Source organism: Astyanax mexicanus, chromosome 23 (assembly GCF_023375975.1).
Source record: "Astyanax mexicanus isolate ESR-SI-001 chromosome 23, AstMex3_surface, whole genome shotgun sequence".
Classification (NCBI taxonomy): Eukaryota; Metazoa; Chordata; class Actinopteri; order Characiformes; family Acestrorhamphidae; genus Astyanax; species Astyanax mexicanus.
The window spans coordinates 30,309,059-30,329,969 of record NC_064430.1 but is presented as its reverse complement, the minus strand read 5'-3'; the positions used below and the strand labels follow the sequence as shown (position 1 = coordinate 30,329,969).

Below are 20,911 nucleotides of genomic sequence, written 5' to 3'. Positions count from 1 at the left end.
CCTTGAAGCACAGAGAACTCTAAAAAACAATAAAAACACAGATACTGCATCAATTAAAGACGTAAAATGTACATTTTTGATGCACTGTGCCCTAATCCAACAAAAAGGTTCGCACATCCTGTCTGAAGTTAAACAGTAGCTGACGCCTGCCTGAAAACACAATAGCATGCTTTTTGAAAGTTCTGTTTCTCTTATGTTCTTATTGCATCTGTTATAGACATGAGGCATTTTTTCTGTATCTTCTTTCAGCTCCTCTGAGTATAAAGGAGCCCTTTTTTAGTTTTACCCTGTTCTTTAATATTCAGAACCCACAGGAGAGAATCACCACATAGCAGCTTTTATTATTATTTTTATTATTATTATTATTATTATTATTATTATTATTATTATTATTATTATTATTATTATTATTATTATTATTGTTATTATTGTTATTATTAATGTTATTGTCACGAATGATCCAGGCAGGGAGACGAGGAGGCGGACACAAGTGCAGGTAGGGCGATATATAAATAATTTAATAAATAAATAACAAAGAAACACTGAATGAGGAACACGAAACAAAGATACACAAATAACCATAAACCAAAACAAATCAGAGAACATAAACTAAACCAACTAGAGAAAAAGACAATAAATAAACAGGGAATATATACAATGGAAATAAACTAGAAAAATAAACACTAAGCAGGGGTATCTACAAGGAACTAACTGAAATAAACAAGAGACTAGAAACATAAAACTATAGATAAACACAGAGACTAAGGGCGCGAGGAACAGAGGCTATGAAACACAGAGAGACAAACGACAGGGGAAGGTGCAAAGACCGACAGAGACAAAGTGGCACAGGGGATCTATATAAGGAAACAAGAAACACTCTAGAATTGGAAACACCTGGGGAAGGGGCGGAGCTACAAATGAGACACAGGTGGAAATCTACTAAGACGGGAGACACAGGGGAGCACAGGTCACGTGGGGAAGACACACAGAGACACGAGACAGGGCTAAGACCTGACAGAAGCCTCCCCCTAAACGCGCAGCTCCCGAGGCGCGTAAAAACGAACCCCGGGGGCTGGCGGCGGGGAGAGGCCGGGGAAAACAAGAGACGAAACCGGGGACTGAAACGGAGACAGGACAGAGGACAGAGACTGGATGGGAGACTGAACGGGGAACTGAACAGGAGACGGAGACTGGACGGGGAACTGGACAGGAGACGGAGACTGTATGGGGAACGGAGACTGGACAGGGAACTGGACGGTGGACGGAGACTGGACAGGACACTGGACAGGGGACGGAGATTGAACAGGAGACTGGACGGGACTGGACATGGGAACAGGGACGAGGACATTAACAGGGACAGAAACGAACACTGTAACTGGAACGGGAACAGAGACAGAGACAGACACGGGTACAGGGACGTAAACAGAGACAGGGACCAAAACAGGGAGAGACATGGGGACCAGAAACACGGGTGGGTGCCCAGGACTGGCAAATGTCTGAGGGGAAGTCCAAGGAGCCAGCCTGGGCACAGTACTGGGGACAAAGTCAGGGGACCTGGGTGCCTGCCTGGGTACGTGGGACCTGGGGCCAAACAAAGTTCTGGGAGCAGGAACCGGCGGGGTGACGACTCGGGCAGCGGGAGCTGGTGCTGGCGGCGCGGCGACTCTGGCAGTGGGAGCTGGCGCTGGCGGCGCGGCGACTCTGGCAGCGGGAGCTGGCGCTGGCGGCGCGGCGACTCTGGCAGCGGGAGCTGGCGCTGGCGGCGCGGCGACTCTGGCAGCGGGAGCTGGCGCTGGCGGCGCGGCGACTCTGGCAGCGGGAGCTGGCGCTGGCGGCGCGGCGACTCTGGCAGCGGGAGCTGGCGCTGGCGGCGCGGCGACTTGGGCAGCTGGCACCAGTACGGAGACTTGGGCAGCTGGCACTGGTACGGAGACTTGGGCAGCTGGCACTGGTACGGAGACTTGGGCAGCTGGCACTGGTACGGAGACTTGGGCAGCTGGCACTGGTACGGAGACTGGAACAGCTGGAGCAGACACTGAGACTTGAGCATTGTCAGCAGACACGGAGGCTTGAACAGCTTCAGCAGAGACGGAGGCTTGAACAGCTTCAGCAGAGACGGAGGCTGGAACAGCTTCTGCAGACACGGCAGGAGTCCGGGGGCGTGGCTCAGCAGCCGAAGACACCTCGGAGATGGGCGTGGCCGCTGAGAGAATTTCGGAGCTGGGTGTGTGCAGATCCAGCGGAGCAGCAGCAGGGCTTGAGACTGCGGGTGGAACAAAACCCCGGACTGGATCTGCAGCCTCGCCGGTAAAGTCCACTGCAAGCAGCGCGGGGCCGCCGGTAGAAACCGGCGCGGGAAAAGTCTCCATAACAGTCCCGGAGCACGGCTGGGTTGCCGCGGAGATAGTCCCAGAGAGAGGCTGGATCGCAGCGGCGGAATCCAGCTCTGCAGCCGCCATGAAAACCAGCTCCTCAGCCTGAGGTGCTGGCGCTGCAGCTGTGGGGCTTGAGAGTGCGGTTGCCGCAAAATCCCGGACTGGATTTGTACTCTCTCCGGCTGAGTCAAGCGCGGGGAAAGTCTCTGCTCGCGGCTGGCTCGCTGGGTTGGAGGTCCTGTAACGCGGTTCGGCAGCAAGCGCGGGGAACACGGAGCGCGGTTCGACTGCCATCGCGGAAGTCCCGGAGGGCGGTTTCACAGCCGCCGCGGAAGTCACAGAGTGCGCCTTTGCTGCGGGAGAGGAGAGTGTCTTGGCCGCGGGAGGAGCTAGCTTTGGAGGCGCTGGGGAAGCTAACGCCTTAGCCACCGGGGAAGCTAGCTCTGGAACCGCCGGTGAGGAGCGCACCTTGGCTGCAGGGGAACGGACGGGAGTCGGGACGGCCTCTGGAACTGTGCGGCCGAGAGCGGGGTAGAGCACCGCCCCTGGGGGAAACGGTAACGGAGCACGGGCCGGTGCGGGGTAGAGCTCCTCTTCGTCCTCGGAGCTGCTGGGAGCGCACCCGAGAAAGTCCCACGGGTCCCGCTCCTTGAGCCTCGGGTACATGGAGGTACCGAGGCTCAAAGCACCAACCCTCATCGCCCCCCCAAGAAAATCCTCCCCAGAAAAGGGGTCTTCTTCCGGCTGGCGGGACCCCTTAGAGCGCCTACCCCGAGGCCTGCGGCGTCCTTGAGGCCTCGAGGTGTCCTGCGCCGGGGTCCCGCAAGGAGCACGGCGAATCGCCATCCTGGTGCCCATCCACGCAGAACCTGCTGTGTCCATGTTGTGGTCGGTCTTTCTGTCACGAATGATCCAGGCAGGGAGACGAGGAGGCGGACACAAGTGCAGGTAGGGCGATATATAAATAATTTAATAAATAAATAACAAAGAAACACTGAATGAGGAACACGAAACAAAGATACACAAATAACCATAAACCAAAACAAATCAGAGAACATAAACTAAACCAACTAGAGAAAAAGACAATAAATAAACAGGGAATATATACAATGGAAATAAACTAGAAAAATAAACACTAAGCAGGGGTATCTACAAGGAACTAACTGAAATAAACAAGAGACTAGAAACATAAAACTATAGATAAACACAGAGACTAAGGGCGCGAGGAACAGAGGCTATGAAACACAGAGAGACAAACGACAGGGGAAGGTGCAAAGACCGACAGAGACAAAGTGGCACAGGGGATCTATATAAGGAAACAAGAAACACTCTAGAATTGGAAACACCTGGGGAAGGGGCGGAGCTACAAATGAGACACAGGTGGAAATCTACTAAGACGGGAGACACAGGGGAGCACAGGTCACGTGGGGAAGACACACAGAGACACGAGACAGGGCTAAGACCTGACAGTTATTGTTATTGTTATTATTATTATTATTATTATTATTATTATTATTATTATTATTATTATTGTTATTGTTATTGTTATTATTATTATTATTATTATTGTTATTATTATTATTATTATTATTATTATTATTATTCTCAGCACTGTAGTGATCAGCACTGATTAGCATGGTGGTGGTGTATAAGGTGTTAGTGTGGGTTATGCTGGTGGTACAGTGAGTGGATCTTTGAACAGTTGAAAGTAGTCCTGTGGGCAGTGTTTACAGGGCTGTGTGCAGTGTCCTGTGGACAGTGTGTCCTGTAGGCAGCATCCTGTGGCTGGACGTTGTCTGTGCAGTGTCCTGTGAGCAGTGTCCTGTGAGCAGTGTCCTGTGGGCAGCATTCTGTATGCAGTGTTCTGTGTGCAGTGTTTTGTAGGCAGTGTCCTGTGGACAGCTTCCTGAGGGCAGCGTCCTGTGGATAGTTTCTTGTGGGCAGCGTCTTTTCTGCAGTGTCTTGTGTGAAGGGTCCTATGAACAGCGTCCTGTGGGCAGCATTCACAGGACTGTTGGCAGTGTCCTGTGTGCAGTATCCTGTGTGTCCTGCGGGCAGTATCCTGAAACAAACTGAAAACGAAACCATTAGCCAGAAGCAGATGGGACTACCCACCTCTGTGTGTTAGCATAGCTTTAAATAGGATCTCCGGTGGATTTTGCGTTTTACAGAGACTCTAAAACTAGGGCAGTGGCTGAACTGCACTTAGCAGGACATTACACATGTTGTAAAGTAACATATGACATTGCAAAGACTGTTATTAGTGTAAAAATGTCTTTATTTTAAAACATTTCTAACTGTTGTCTGACTGATTGCCAATCAGAGGTGGTATGTTTGCATGTATGAATATTCATGAGCAAGAGCTAAACTACTATAGTTTCTCCCCGCCCAAAGCAGAGTTATACCGGATCACCAGAACACTTTTTTTTTTTTTTTTTACAAGAACCAGCTCACATGACATTCATTCATACTAGACACCACAACTAGACGTTATAAAATAAATTTAAAAAAAGATGGAATAAGACTTTTAAAGACGAATCAAGGCTATGTTTGAGTCGTAAGCATGTTTATAACAGATCTACAAGTGATCACAGCTGTTTACAAGCACACATTACATGAGCTTGTTCAGTGCTGTAACCTCTACTGCCTGTTTACTGAGCTAAAAGCTTCAGAGGAAGAGAGAGCGATGTGTAATCGTACAAAAACCTGGAGGCGTCCAAACATCTCCCGAGATCAAGGCCAGTATAATCAGAGCCTTTCCCAGTCACCCTAAAATTATAATTTCTTCACCAGACCTTTATATTTAATAACACCCCCAGATAAACACAGGTTAGCATTCTCCTCCCTTCCTGTTTCTTTTAGACACAAATTGGGCTTTGATCATCTGAATTCATCTCAGTTATTCTCTCAGTTCTTCTTTCTAACCATGCAGCAGTTTGGATATCTCTTTTAGAAAAAGCTTAAAAAAAACATCAGTATTATATTCAATATTACATTCACTGCATTTTAGCAAAAGCTGTGTCTGTTAGCATAGGGACTTTAGTCTGGCTGTTAGCATCTGAGCTAATCTGCTCACACCCAGCCCAATCAGTGAGGTAATGAATGGTAAAAGTCAATTATAAGGGTGTATTTTATACCTGAAATCCAGACCAAGGTTTGTGTGTTTGTTACATTGTATATACTGGATTTTTTGCACTATAAGGTGCACTTAAAATCCTTTAATTATCCCAACAATTTAAAGGTGTCCTTATAATCAGGTTAAGATTTCTACCAGTCAGGTACTAAGGGGCAGTAAAGTCACTCTGCTGAAGTACAGTGTTATACAGGTGTTTTAGTTTAGTTCTTCAGCACCAAGGCCGGAGCTGTATTAGCATTACCCGCTAACCACGTTCTCACCACAAGCAAAGCACTTCAGAGACGACCTCCTCTAGCTGGTCTCAGTCCAGTTGTGCAATTATCGTTTTCACACCTGCAAAATTAAACTGCACTAAGGGTACAAACAAACCAGAGTCTATTTTGTCTAACAAAATGCCCCTAGTTAGATCAAACTCTGGTGCTTTAGTCCAGATCATGGTTCAAGACCCCTTTTACACCTGCTACTTGGGTTTGGACCCAAACTGTGGAGTCTGAACGTATAGGATTATTGTTTCACACTGATCTGGAGACAGAAAAGTGACATTAAGTGAGTATTTTCATCAGGCAGAAGAAAAATCTCTTCTTTCATTGATCCCCTTTCGCTTGTTCCCATTGTTTCAAATTAAAAGCCATCTGCAGAGTGTTGTAATTGAGATTCCACGATGTATTAATATTTTTGCAGGGGCGAGTAAGAACGGAATTGTGCTTTTTGGCTTTATGTTTGCAAGGGATGTTAAAAATGTTCAGTATGAATATTTTTAGCACCTATTATTGTATTGAAGTGTATTCATATTGTTTGGATTTGTAAAAAGCAAAACAAAAATACTTTTAAGCTTTTAAGCTTTAGTAGGTTATAACTGTTACTAAAATATTTAAAATACCTACTGAAACTTTAATAACAGAAATTGTTTTAAAAGTTTTTATGACACAAACTAAAGAATTAGTCGTTCCTTCAAACTTCAAACTAGTGAATAAGCCTCGGGTCAAAGAGATTACTCTACATTATCGTAACACGATTTTATTCCGCACTTCAGTTGATGCAGTATTCATGAAAAATTCACACTGGTTCAGAGCAGCTGGTGTTTTTGTGTGGAAAGAAAGAATGGAGTTTTTATGTGACAGTGATGCTATTACACTGCGGTGTGAACATTTGTACAGTGTATTATAGAACAGATGGTAAATTTCCACTGCTGGCTGGAGGAACAGACCACTGAGGGCTTCTGATATCATTCTCCATGGATTTATACTTGGCTTCAGCTGCTGGAGGGGGTGTTTAATGGGTGGATGGGGTGTTAAACATTGCAGTCAGTACGTGTCCACTAGAACTTTAGCCTATTCTTTTCAGAGTAGAGCTGCATGATGAGTTTAACTTTTTCCACTGCGGGGAAGAGTTCAAATTCATGCAAATAAATACAGCAGCCAAGCTGCATCTAGCCAATCAGGAAAGAGTGCTTTAGTACTTATAGAGCTACAGTTTATATCAGAATGAGATTTATTACAAAAACAAAATCTCTCATTCCAAAAGGTCTCATTCCATCGTTTTTTTTTTCATTCATTTTAAAATGTCTAGTTGTGTCTCTAGCATAAATAAATGCCATGTGAGGCATTTTTTGAAAAAAAAAAAAGGAAAAGAAAAAAGTGCTCCAGTGTTTCTGTATATCTCTGATTTAGTTCACTGGATTAGAGGTGTCTGAAGAAAGACAGGATTTCGGCTGTTGCTCATGAATATTCATACATGCAAACATAACATCTCTGATTGACTAACAGCACTGCAGCAGAGAATGCAACCTGCCCTTCCTCCATAGTCAATTTTGCAGCTCTAAAACACTAAAGGATAACATTTTTTTAGAGATACAGCCTTAGTTATAAAGAGATACAGCACAGAGTGCTGGGTAAAGGTAACCCTTAAACTTCACTAAGGGCTATTTTAACAGCGCAACCCTGGAGCGGGGGTTTACGTGTGTTATGTATTACTATCCATTGCCAAGATAGCAATACGCCAGAAACACACCTCATTTTAAGACCACCACACCCATTGGTGTAAATATATTCACAAGCAATATTTGCTATTTTAACTTTACAGGCGCAAGGCGTCAAAATAGATAGAATAGTGTTGGTAGGGTGCAGTGGTGTGCAGCTAGGCCCTTCTAACCCTTCATAAAGGGGTGACAAAAAGTGCATGTAAATAATTACTTTTTTATGAGGCAGTATATAATATAATTATTGTGTAAGCATTTATTTTATAAATTAACTAAAATAAAAAACAGCAACTAATTCAAAGCATTAGTCTGTGTTTTTCAGTTGCTACAGAACTCTTATCTGACTGACAGCGGTACTGACCACTCAAATATTTTTAAAATGGCTTCTGCTCACGTGTCTGCGTGCCCCTTCTCCTGATTTTGAGAAGGGTGTAGTAATGAGTCTGTTAGCAAAGTCATAGGACAATCTAACCAATCAGATTTAATAGGCTGCCTGACTGGTAAGTTTTATGTGTACCTTAATGTTTTGGCTGCTCTGGCGTCCTGTAGACATACAAATGAGTGATCTTTGTAGGAAAATTAAGCATTTATTGTTGGGTCTATTATATACTTTTGTAGTTTGTAGCTGTTGTATTTGTGGGCTGTTGATGTGTATTAAGTTCATATAACTCAGTCAAGACAGAGAATATATAGTTATTGTAATATTTATCTATGTGTCGGTCGGGCAGGGGGGCGGGTGGTTACAGAAGGGGTACCCACTATATCCACTGCACGCCACTGGTAGGGTGTAAGATGGTGATGATCATCATGATGCACCTTGCGCAGGGTGTAAGATAGGTCCCTTAGTGTTAATCTGAGTTTTGGACTTGGAGCAGAACCACATTCCAAATGTTTCTAATCATGTAAAGATGTTGATGATTAAAGACGCTGGATGTCTGGCGGAGTCGGAGGGGCGGCTCGCTGGTTCTGTGAAATCAATTAATATTATATAATGATCTGCAGAAATCTGCAGCTGTGCTGTAGAGGCAGCCTGCTGTCCACTCCGGCAGATGAGCTGCTTTCTTCACTCGATCTTTTGATCTTGGTCATCCTCTGAGTGTCGTGGTTTATCTGTCGGGTTTTTAAATGCTGGTGTTCTGATACGCTGATATCTGCAGGGTTTACAGCCCCTGAGAAAACCCACTGTACTGATGGAGGATTTACCGTTCTTATACCTCTCTTTCTTTCTCTCTCACTCTCTCAATTCTATAGCTAATTACCCACAATACTACTCCCCATTCCTCCCTCACCTAGCAGTAGTATATATGGAGTCACACACACCTTGACAGGCAGTGAGGGTTTTATATGTTTTGTCAGTTTTACATAAGAAATATCCACAGAATCTGGTCCCAACGTTATGAACGTATGAATTTTATCAGTCAGGTTGTAGGGAGCAGTAAAGCCACTCCACTGAAGTACAGCATCATACAGGAGTTTCAGTTTAGTTCTCCAGCACTAAGGCTGGAGCAGCTTTAGCATTAATTAATTAGCTGCTAATCAGTCGCTCTTTCACTGTTCAGAGGTGAGTATATCAGCCTGTAGCCTGCTGCTAACCCCGGCTAGCACTGCTGGAGCTACATTAGCATTATCTGCTAACCGTGCTAAGCACTAGTTCTTTCACTGTTCAGAGGTGAGTATATTAGATGGTAGCCTGCCCGTTTACCGTGTTAAAACAAGCTACGTGGGACTAACCGCTAGCTAATATCGCCCTGGCTTACCTGAACACTCAGGATTCCTCAGTGTAGCAGTGTAGGGTGGCATTTACTAGTGCTAACCACTGCTAGCGCTAGCAGTTAGAAACTAATGCTGCCTTACCCTGCCTTAGTGGAAATCTGGAAATCTAAGCTTACTCTAAATAAACAGAAGTGCTTTACTCACCCAAATAAACAGTTTTCAGGAGAGAAATCTGTGTAGATTAACATCCAGCAAGAAAAATATCTTTTTTTAGGAATTACAGTTTTGTTTACTTAGCTTAGCTTTACTTAACCTATTAAAACGGCTGTTTAAGTGTTGTTCTCTCTTACTCTCTCTTACTGTCTTTTTCTTATTGTCTCTCTCTCTGTGTGTGTGTGTATGTTTAGGTGTGTAACGGTGCAGAACAGCCGAGGAAGCAGCAGCGCTCGGATCTGAACGGCCCACTGGAGAACAACAACGTCCCAGAGGTGGATCCATTAACCTTTGACCTTTCAGCCGCACACTGTTGTCCAATTTACAGCCAATCAAATGTACCGCACTGATCAGCCCCCAAAATACTGCTGTCAATCATTCACTACACTGACTCATTATTCCTACACCACAACACATACTATACAATACACTATACACAATACACAACACTATATACAATATACTATATACACACACACAAACACATATAGTATATATTTGAGAAATGGCTGAAATAACAAAAAGGTCATTTTGTCATTTAGATAATTTATTTACAAAAAAATAGAAATTATCAAAATAAGAACAAGATGCAGATATTTTATACCTCAAATAATGCAATAAAATAAAATAAATAAATACCCCTGATTTTTAATAACAGCTTTCATGCGTCTTTGCATGTTCTCCACCAGTCTTACACACTGCTTTTGGATAACTTTATGCCTTTACTCCTGGTGCAAAAATTCAAGCAGTTCAGCTTTAATTGACAGCTTGTGACTATACATCTTACTTTTGATTACATTCCAGAGGTTTTCTTAACATTAGTATTGTTGTTTCTAAATGAATATAAAGTAGGTTTTTGTGGGGTTTTTTTTTTTTGAGGTCTGAAAGCTCTGCATATTTTTTGGTTATTTTGAACATTTCTCATTTTCTGCAAATAAATGCTCTAAATAGCTATGTGTTAATTAGGAATTAGTTTATAGAATTAAAAAACAATGGTTAATTTACCCAAACATGTACCTATAAATGTCATTTAAATATATTTAAATAATGGATCCTTGTGTTTTTTACATAAAAAAATCATCCTACTTTCAGTGAAAAGTAGATCAAGTAATGAAATCATTTTGGAGCATTTCTATTGGTCCATTCCTCATAAATTTCTTAAACATTTCACGATTTACATTATATCAAAAAATAAAAAAAACAATAAAAATGTTTTTTTTTTTTTTTTTTTTTTGCTGGACATTGGCTATAATAAATTTCTAAAAGTCATGGGACAGTAGTGAATAAATACAGGTGCTGGTCAACGAATTAGAATAATTTGAAATCATTGAAATTCTTTGAATGCATTTTTTGTGCAGAAAGCAAATCAGGTGTTCACCGCACCTGTCCTACTCGTTAGACTAATCACAGAACTCGTTACCTGGAAAAAAATTTGCTCAGCTGAGCTTTCCAAAAGGCCCATTTAGGCCATTTAACTGTGACACTGTTGTTTTATTGAATTAGAATAATGGAGAAACCGTTTCATTGAATTAGAATAAATGCTCGAATTTTTGTTTTCTGTGAAGAGTGTTCACTGTGCAGTATAAAGTCAGGGTTGAGTAGAATTTCTAAGTTGTAAAATCAATCATGGGTAAGCAGCTCGACCTCTCAACCGGAATAGTGGCTCAAATTCAAGCCCTTCGCCAACAAGGCTTGACCCAAACTAAAATTGCTGAGCAGCTCGGCATCAGCCAGTCTTCCGTCTGCAAAGCTCTCAAGAAAAACTGCAGCAAGCGCACCAACTGTTCCGGCGTCCGAAAAACTTCTGCTCGCGACAACAAGCAGCTGAGAAAGATCGCAGTCAGCAACCGGTTCAAGTCCACTTCCGAGCTCACCGACTTGTGGAACAAGCAGACCGGCGCTGACGTCTCCAGATCAACCACTTACCGTCGTCTGCGCGAACTCGGCTTCAAATCTTGCGTTCCAGCAGTAAAACCGATGCTGAACAAGAAACAAATGGAGAAACGGCTGAAGTGGGCCAAAGAACACGGCGAGTGGACTGCTGAAGACTGGCAGAAAGTGGTCTTCAGTGACGAATCACGCTTCTGCATCTCCTTCGGTGACCAAGGTCCTCGTGTCTGGCGTCGTGGTGGCGAAACCTACAACCACGAGTGCGTGAAAAGATCCGTCAAGTTTCCCCAGAGCGTTATGGTCTGGGGATGCATGTCCGCTCGAGGTGTAGGGAAACTCTGCTTCCTCAAGAAGACTGTCAATGCTGCCGTATATCAAGATGTTCTGGAAACGTTCCTGATTCCGACTGTTGAGGAACAGTTCGGCGAAGAAGACTTCATATTTCAACAAGATCTTGCACCGGCTCATGCGGCAAAGTCGACCAAAGATTGGTTCACTAAAAAACAGCTTGAAGTTTTGGCATGGCCGGCCAACTCGCCTGACCTCAATGTCATTGAAAACCTTTGGGCCATCGTCAAGCGGAAAATTCGCGACAGAAAGCCTAGTATACTGGACCAACTGAAGCAGAACATCGCCACTGCCTGGGAAGCTGTGAGTGCGGAAACTTGCGACAAGCTGGTCAAATCGATGCCGCGGAGACTTCAGGCAGTCATACAAGCCAAGGGGGCAGCCACAAAATACTGAGAAAGTGATGATTGTAATTATAATAAAAATTATTCTAATTCAATGAAATGGTTTCTCCATTATTCTAATTCAATAAAACAACAGTGTCACAGTTAAATGGCCTAAATGGGCCTTTTGGAAAGCTCAGCTGAGCAAATTTTTTTCCAGGTAACGAGTTCTGTGATTAGTCTAACGAGTAGGACAGGTGCGGTGAACACCTGATTTGCTTTCTGCACAAAAAATGCATTCAAAGAATTTCAATGATTGCACTATTTTAAATTATTCTAATTCGTTGACCAGCACCTGTATATCATAGAGTGGTACCTAAGTGGAGAGCTTGAAAGTGCCCACACCTGTGTAAGTTGTGAGGTGTTATCTTGTGAGGCATACCACAAATTGTTCAATGCATTTTCATGCATATACATGCTGTATATATACAATACAGTTTTCACATTTTTGTACGTATTTTATCATATCTTTTCATGGGAAAACACTAAAGATATGATACTTTTATATAATGTAAAGTAGTCAGTGCGCAGCTTATATAACAGTATACATTTGCTGTACCCTCATCATAAATAACTCAACACACAACCATTAATGTCTAAACTACTGGGAACAAAACATATATTGGTTTGAAGATTATGTATACTATCTGCCCTTTATTAAAGCTCAATCCAGAATAAAACTCTTATTAAAATGTAGAACTCAATTGTTGAACTGCCGCAGGTTCACTATGTAAACTGAAAAGCTGTTGGCTGGAATTGATCGTGACTAAACTGGTGGGGGAATGAGTGTGAGGTTTAGGGAGTGTGTGGCAGTAGTGACAGTATTTTATTAATATGGAAATGATGTACACATTTAAAGTGAATCCAGTGAGTTCAGCTGCTTGTTTTCGGCGGTATAAGACATTCCCAGCCTATTATCTCTGCACTGTTTGAGCACTGCCTCCTCCTTCTCCTCCCTCACTCCCTCACTCTGCTGATGGAGGAAATGAATCGGCTTCACCTCCGCCTGCGCAGCCGCCGAGACTGACAGCTTTGTATTTACATGGAGGAAAAGGAGCGCTCAGCCTTGACCTGCCTGCTGCTTCACTGCCTCTCTCTCTCTCTACACACACACACACACACACACACACTCACATTGATATACAGCCAGAGCGAGAGGCTGTTGTTTTGTTACTCTGCTTATGTAGCACAAGCCTGCACAATCCTGAAAGTGCTGAAATATTTTAACTTCCATTGCACTCCAATATTTTTAAATTTTATGTATTTTTCATCCCACTTTTTCTCTTCCTAATTAAGCTATGCTGATAATCCGACCCACCCTTTTTAGCTGTACTTCCCCTATCACTAGTGATGCCCCAACACCTGGGGCCTCATATACTAAGACTTGCGTGGACTTCCTACTAAAATGTTCCGTACGCTCAGACCTGAAAAGTTCCGTACGCACAAAAAAAATCCAGATTTATCAAACCGTGCGTAGGCAAAATCCCACGTACTTTCTCTTAGTACATCACAATCAACTTAAAATCAAGCGCAAGTGCAAGAAAACATCACACCTCCCTCAATTACACAGAGTATAATGTTATAATAATAATAATAATAATAATATGCTAGAGTATGCAATATGCAAGTCAAGAAAGAACAGTGTAGCAAGATGTGTAGCATAATAACTAATAATTACCCATGTTTTAAATTGTATTATTCTAAGATGAATAATAACTGATTTCATTTAAATGCTTTAAATGAGTTGCTTAGCAAGAAGCCACCCGTCACGCACTCAGCTTGTCTTATCCACTTATGCTCTTGGAAATCTAAAACGGTTTATAAGCCAGTCATCATCATGGACTAAAAAAACAGAATGGTCACGGAAAATGCGCTCTCAGTGAATTCGGCCATTAATAATATTTTCCAATAATGCCAACGCTGCATCCCCAACAACTCCAGCGCAAACTTTCATGCATTTTTAATATAATCTAGGCTAAGTGGAAACACGTTAAACAATTATTTCAGTAAGCCAATGAAATTCTCTGATTAATTTACTTTATTTTACCCAATAATGGCTTTACTACAATGTGTGCATAAAGGATATCTTAATAGTTGTAATTTCAATGCATCGCCTCTAAGTGTCGCCAAATGATAAAAACACATTAGAAACATCCACACAAAAAAAAGGCGGACGCCCGAAACGAAAGTGCCGTGGGGGAACGCACTTTCTCACGTTTCTCAAGGCAAATTTAGTACATCTGACTGTGATAGATAGATAGATAGATAGATAGATAGATAGATAGATAGATAGATAGATAGATAGATAGATAGATAGATAGATAGATAGATAGATAGATAGATAGATAGATAGATAGAGGTAAAAATTGAGAGAGATGGGATGAGAGGGGTAAAGTGAGAGTAAAAGTGAGAGGGAGCTGTAGAGAAATAGAGGTAGAAAGACAGAGATAGAGTGAGGAAGAGGGTGAGGGGAGAGTGAAAGAGATAAGTGAAGAGGGAGAGGTGAAGAAAGAGAGATGGAATGAGAGGAAAAGTAAGAGTGAAAGTAATAAGTGAGAAGAAGAGGTAGAGAAAGAGATAGATAGATAGATAGATAGATAGATAGATAGATAGATAGATAGATAGATAGATAGATAGATAGATAGATAGATAGCACTCACACAACACAGTAGAAACAAACAATAACAGAGGTGGTACAGTAAGAAATATTATTATTATTATTATTATTAATAATAATAATAATAATAATAATAATAATAATAATAATAAATTATAATGATAATATGTTATAAATTATAATATTATAGAAGATGCTAATAGATTTCAGAGATGTGTATTTTTTTTATCGTAGTAATGTTCCAATTTTCTCCTTTCAAACATTTCATAAAAGTGTTTTTATTTTAAACTTTGAAAAATATATTTTTTTCCTGGATGAGGAGATTAAAGTGGTAAAATAGATTTTCCAGTTGCTTTTAAATGGTTGAAACTGCAGTAAAAATAAAGGTCAGTCAGAAATATTAAATATGTGGTGTTTTAATGCCGGCTAATGCAGGGCTGATGGATGAGCAGGAGCTGTTAAACACAGTTGTCTGGTGTTATAATTGCACTGTGAATACTGAGTGTTTAATTTGTATTCAGATGCATTCAAATGAAGTCCACAAGTTTGGCTGAGTGCGGAGAACAATGGCTCAATTAGAGCAGCTTGAAATCAGCTTTGATTTGAGAGGGTTTGTCTTTTGAAGGTCGTTCTGGCGAGCGCGGCTCTCTCGTCTTCTTCTGAGGAGCGTTTGGCAGAAGTAGCGGAAAGCGTTGAGTAGTTATCGTTAAACTAATTATTTATCATGCCTGGAAACAGAAAGCATTTTTCAGCTTTTTTTTGATAGATTTTTTTTTTCTTATGTTTGGACTGTTTTTGTAACGAGGTAGCTCACCTAAAGGTGGATTTTAACCACCAACCTTATGGGTGGGGGACTAGAGTAAACTAAGTGAGCTACCAACTGAATTATTTATAGGGAGACCCAAGTGCAGAGTGGAACTGAGATAAGGGTTAACAAGGGATATATGTATTTTAAATAGAAACTGAAAAGTTGCTTTACAGAGGGAAAAACCCAACCTCTGCTTAGTAAAACAAATGAAAATGCACTGCACTGCTGGAGGAGTTAAATAAGTGATTTGGACCAAAGGGACAACTTAGACTGCCAGGGGAAGGCTGGCCAGCTCAAATATCACAGAGCAAAGAAAATCCAAGACTTCCCAAACAAATAAACAAACTCAAAATGCTTAGAGGGAAAACTATTTCTTTCCCTTTCACTTTTTTTTTTTTTTTTTTTGGAAAGGAGAGTTTCCAGAGAAACCCTGAGAGGAAACCTCAGAAGGGTAGGTCTGGGATACACAATAGCAAAGAGCAAGAGATTCAAGGAGAACACTCGAGAGAGACTTGTGCATGTCAGGCAAACTCAAGACTGAGCACAGGGCTAGGGGTTGGCTCTCCTTAAATAGGAGAGGACCAGGTGTTGCTAATTGCCTGTAATCAGGGTGCAGTGGTTCTGGGTTTCCCTCTGGTGGCTGGGGGTGGCATAGCAGGTTGCCCAGCCACAGTCTGCACCCTTACAGTTTTAGCTTTTTCAAGAGCAATAAAAATAGTTTATTTTTATTTACTCTCTAAAAATAATTAATCACACTGCCGTTCACTGTAGTACTGTAATTACAAGTTGAATTTGCTTAAATACTTTGAGGAAATCAGTTGCCTTTACATTTTAAAGCAATGATGTGCAGAAAACGTGATTTAATTACACTTTAAAACATTATTATGCCTAAACTTTGAAATACTTGAAATGAGACTTGTTCTTACAGCCTACAACATTGAGGGAGGCCAGGCAGAGACTGCAGTTTATTTAATAGAAAATACTGTATTTAATAAGGAAAAGTATTAGAATGAAAGAAGGATCTTTCACTACTGATGCATGTAGACTGTGATCACATGTATTGAAATAAATATTATTTAGACCATTTTATTATTAATGTTTAAGAAAGATGTAGCCTATAGATTGGCTTTATGTTCCAGAAACCTTTTCAAACTTCAAATCTTTTGCTGAACTTATTTTTTTTTTGTTAACACTTTACAATAAGGGTCTCATATAATTTTTATTATCACCTAATGATTAATTAATACTAGTTAATAAATTGTTAATTATTTAAAAAATTGTAAATAATAAAATAATAATGTTTTCTTGACCTTAGAAATATTTGCTTGCATAACCCATGCATCTTACCAAAATTTTAACAATGCTAATTTGTTTAAAAAAAAATAATAATAATAATTTTAAAAGTAAAAAAAAAAAAAAAATCCTGTATAGCCCTAAATGGTATAAATCTAAAATTCTAAGGCACACTGTATTATAAGGGGCACTATCCTATTAATGAATGCCTATTTTCTGATTTCATTATGTGACACAAGTAAGCTTAGATTTCCAGATTTCCACTAAGGCTGGGTGCAGCAGCATTAGCATTAGCGACTAATTGCTAGGGCTTGTTTTAACACAGTAAACTCGCAGGCTACAGTCCACTACAGTCCGATATACTTGCCTCTGAATGGCGAAAGAGCTAGCGCTTAGCACGGTTAGCGGCTAATGCTAATACTGCTCCAGTCTTGATGCTGGAGAAACTTTGCTGAAACTCCTGTATAAATGTCTTTACTGCTCCCTAATCTTAACCTGACTGTTAAAATTTATACAATACATAAAGTGCACCGGATTATAAGGGGGGAAGAGGGAAATATATCTGAAATATATGTATCTTTATTTGTTTAATCTGCACATGTCATGTAAATACAGATATAAGTTTCAGATAAACACAATTTAAGTACTTATGTCAACTCTTCAGCTCTATAGGCAGCGTGCAGCGTGAGCTGTGCTCCTATTGGCCTGCATTTCATTATCCTGACTGACTGACTGACTGACTGAGCTCTCAGACTGTAATTAAAGCTCTGATACTGGTGTAATGCTGATGCTCCTGTCCGGATGCCGGATGGTTTAAACTGATGGCCATTACTTATTCTACCGCTGGAGCTCCGGCTCAGAGACCTCACCTGAGCCCTGGAGAGCACGGCCTGAGTAATCCACATGACCCTGAGTGCAGCCTCTCTGACCCACACTTAACTTATACTGGGGGTGAATTAGGTCTTAAACTGGTTCACCATTCAGAGCACTGTATTTACTGCATCTGCTGTATATAGATAGATAGATAGATAGATAGATAGATAGATAGATAGATAGATAGATAGATAGATAGATAGATAGATAGATAGATAGTTTATTTATTCCGAAGGAATTTTAGGCATCCAGCACCAACAGTACAATACAATAAGAAACATATTAAACATGAATTCAAACACAGAATAATAGAAAATATATAAGGCTATAAAAAACGTATTATACAAGGTAAAGATCTATCTGTAAATGGAGCAGTGCAGTAGATGTTGCTAATGGTCTTTTAATAATTAACAGAGCAAAGTATCTAATATAGATATTGTTGCTGTTACACACAAATAAACTCTTAACATTATTTTTCCTGTAATCTGAATCTGGCATCTAAATCTTTACAGTATACCAGAATTTTAAGATGATTCTCCAAAATGAATCGAAAAAAAAATCATGAATTATATTGCCTTCTATTGAAAGAAAGCTTTTTATTCTCCTGCAAAACTACTCTTTCTGAAGGCTTTTCTTTGATTTGTCTGAATTTTGTTCCAGTAAAAGCAGCACAGTATATCATCCAGGCTTAATTACAGCCTCCCCACCGGGGGTGGACGATATGGCCCTAAAACAATATCACGATATTTCATGGTATTTTTGCGATAATGATACTCTTGACGATATGACAAAACACTGAATAAAAAATATATATTTCAAGAATACCCAACTGCAACAAAATAAAAAACTAAAAGTTATAATTGCATACGATACAATATGGCACACCAATAACTGAGATATTAAAAAAATACAAAAGTTTAATTTGAGTTGTTACAGAAGTCAATGATCCAGAATGTCATGATACTAATGATACACTTCCAAATATATACATATATCCAGGATTAAAGTCCAAAAAAATCTACTTTATATAGTAGATATATAATGGGAAATAAGTAATAAATAATTTTTCTTTTGCTAAAAACAGTAAAAAAAAGTAGTACCCTGATGTGATCAATGGGGTGGGTGATATGGCACCATATTTCAGGATATAATATCGCTTACGATATTCAACAATGTTGGCACTGCCACTACGATCAGTAGATCGTTGGTTCGAATCCTGTTTATGTAGCTTGCCATTGGCCACCAGAGCACTGAGGGAGCATAATTGGCCTTGCTCTCTCTTGGTAGGTAGATGGCGCTCCCTCCCCACATCATTCCAAAGAGTGATGTTGATCAGCCCAAGGCGTCTGTGAGCTGTTGTATGTGTTGGGGCATCACTAGTAATAGGGGAAGTCCTAATGAGTGGTTAGGGTAATTGGGCGTGTAAATTGGGGAGAAAATGGAAAAGAAAAAATATTAAACAAAAACAATTATGGAATACTTTTACCAGTATAAGTCATGAGTTGTTATGTTGTGAGTGAGGTTGAACAATGACCGATGTGCTCATGGCAAGGTGACATGAATTTTTGGGGTCAGAGAGAGGGTGCCAAATAGGTTGATAGGTTGGCGCCAAATGAGTGGGACATGTGTAAGGATTTAGTATTTCTTAATTTTATGTTATAGTAGGCATTACCACCCACAGTGGACAGTGCAGCATGTGGTAATGATGATAACCAGCAGTGTCTGGCTAGAACTATTCATAGTTCAATAGAGTAGTTTAATAGAGGAGATCTGCCCACATATCCCACAGCTCACTGCAGACTTCTTTAGCTTTCATGGGACCTGCCAAAAGTCATGGGACACAAAAGTAGTTCTGTATGGGGCCTGTATATTGCTTTGATGGATACAAGTCCTTTTTTAGGTGATAGAAGTCAAATTAATTTTTTTCATTTCTTTTTTAACTTTGAGTATTTAAAAATTAAATGTGTCAGATTTTCCCTTACTTTCTTCTCATTCTAGTCATTCTACCATGTAATCAACAAAAGTTGTCCAAAGAACTTATATATTTTTCGCACTATAAGGCGCAGCGTGTTATAAGGCTCACTATATTTCTATTTTCTGGTCTATTTTCATACATAAGGTGCACTGGATTATAAGGCGCTTTATGCGACACTAGTAAGGAACAGGGATGTTTCCATGTTTTTCTTCTAATTCAGCAGGTTTCGCCCCACTGGGTAAAGCTAAGCTAAGCTAAACCGTAATTCTTAAAAAAAACAAAACATTTTCTTTTAAAGTCAAACAAGCGCTGAATGTAAATCTGCAGAGATTTCTCTCCTGAAAATGCTTTTGCTTATTTTAATGAAGCTTAGATTTCCAGATTTCCACTTAGGCTGGGTGCAGCAGCACTAGACAGTACTACACAGAGGAACCATGAGTGTTCCGGTAAGCCAGGGCAATATTAGCTAAAGTCATATGAAAAAGTTTGGGCCCCTATTAATCTTAATCATTTTTAGTTCTAAATATTTGGGTGTTTGCAACAGCCATTTCAGTTTGATATATCAGTTCTTGTTAAGCCCAAAAGCACACCTCAGGCGACTCTGTTTGTGGCGTGCTTGCAGAAATGGCTTCTTTCGCATCACTCTCCCATACAGCTTCTCCTTGTGTTAAGTGCGCTGTATTGTTAACCGATGCACAGTGACACCATCTGCAGCAAGATGATGCTGCAGCTCTTTGGAGGTGGTCTGTGGATTGTACTTGATTGTTCTCACCATTCTTCTTCTCTGCCTTTCTGATATTTTTCTTGGCCTGCCACTTCTGGACTTAACAAGAACTGTCCCTGTGGTCTTCCATTTCCTTACTATGTTCCTCACAGTGGAAACTGACAGGTTAAATCTCTGAGACAACTTTTTGTATCCTTCCCCTGAACAACTATGTTGAACAATCTTTGTTTTTAGATCATTTGAGAGTTGTTTTGATGAGCCCATGATGCCACTCTTCAGAGGAGATTCAAATAGGAGAACAACTTGCAATTGGCCACCTTAAATACCTTTTCTCATGATTGGATACACCTGGCTATGAAGTTCAAAGCTCAATGAGGTTAACAAACCAAATTTGTGCTTCAGTAAGTCAGTAAAAAGTAGTTAGGAGTATTCAAATCAATAAAATGATAAGGGTGCACTGATCAAATTTTGGTTTAATGCATATTGCACATTTTCTGTTAGTACAATAAACCTCATTTCAATACTGAAATATTACTGTGTCCATCAGTTATTAGATATATCAAACTGAAATGGCTGTTGCAAACA

At 40.7% G+C, this 20,911-nt stretch overlaps 1 protein-coding gene across 4 annotated transcripts in view; it reads left to right on the top strand.

Annotated features, from left to right (window-relative positions):
* Positions 1–20,911, top strand: part of apba2b (amyloid beta (A4) precursor protein-binding, family A, member 2b) — a 255,994-nt gene that overhangs the window by 167,922 nt on the left and 67,161 nt on the right. For all 4 annotated transcript variants that reach the window (XM_049471040.1, XM_049471042.1, XM_022665124.2 and 1 more), the window contains one exon: positions 9,610–9,690. In XM_049471040.1, the coding sequence (XP_049326997.1) occupies positions 9,610–9,690 (81 nt within the window). The remainder of the gene's footprint in view (positions 1–9,609; positions 9,691–20,911) is intronic.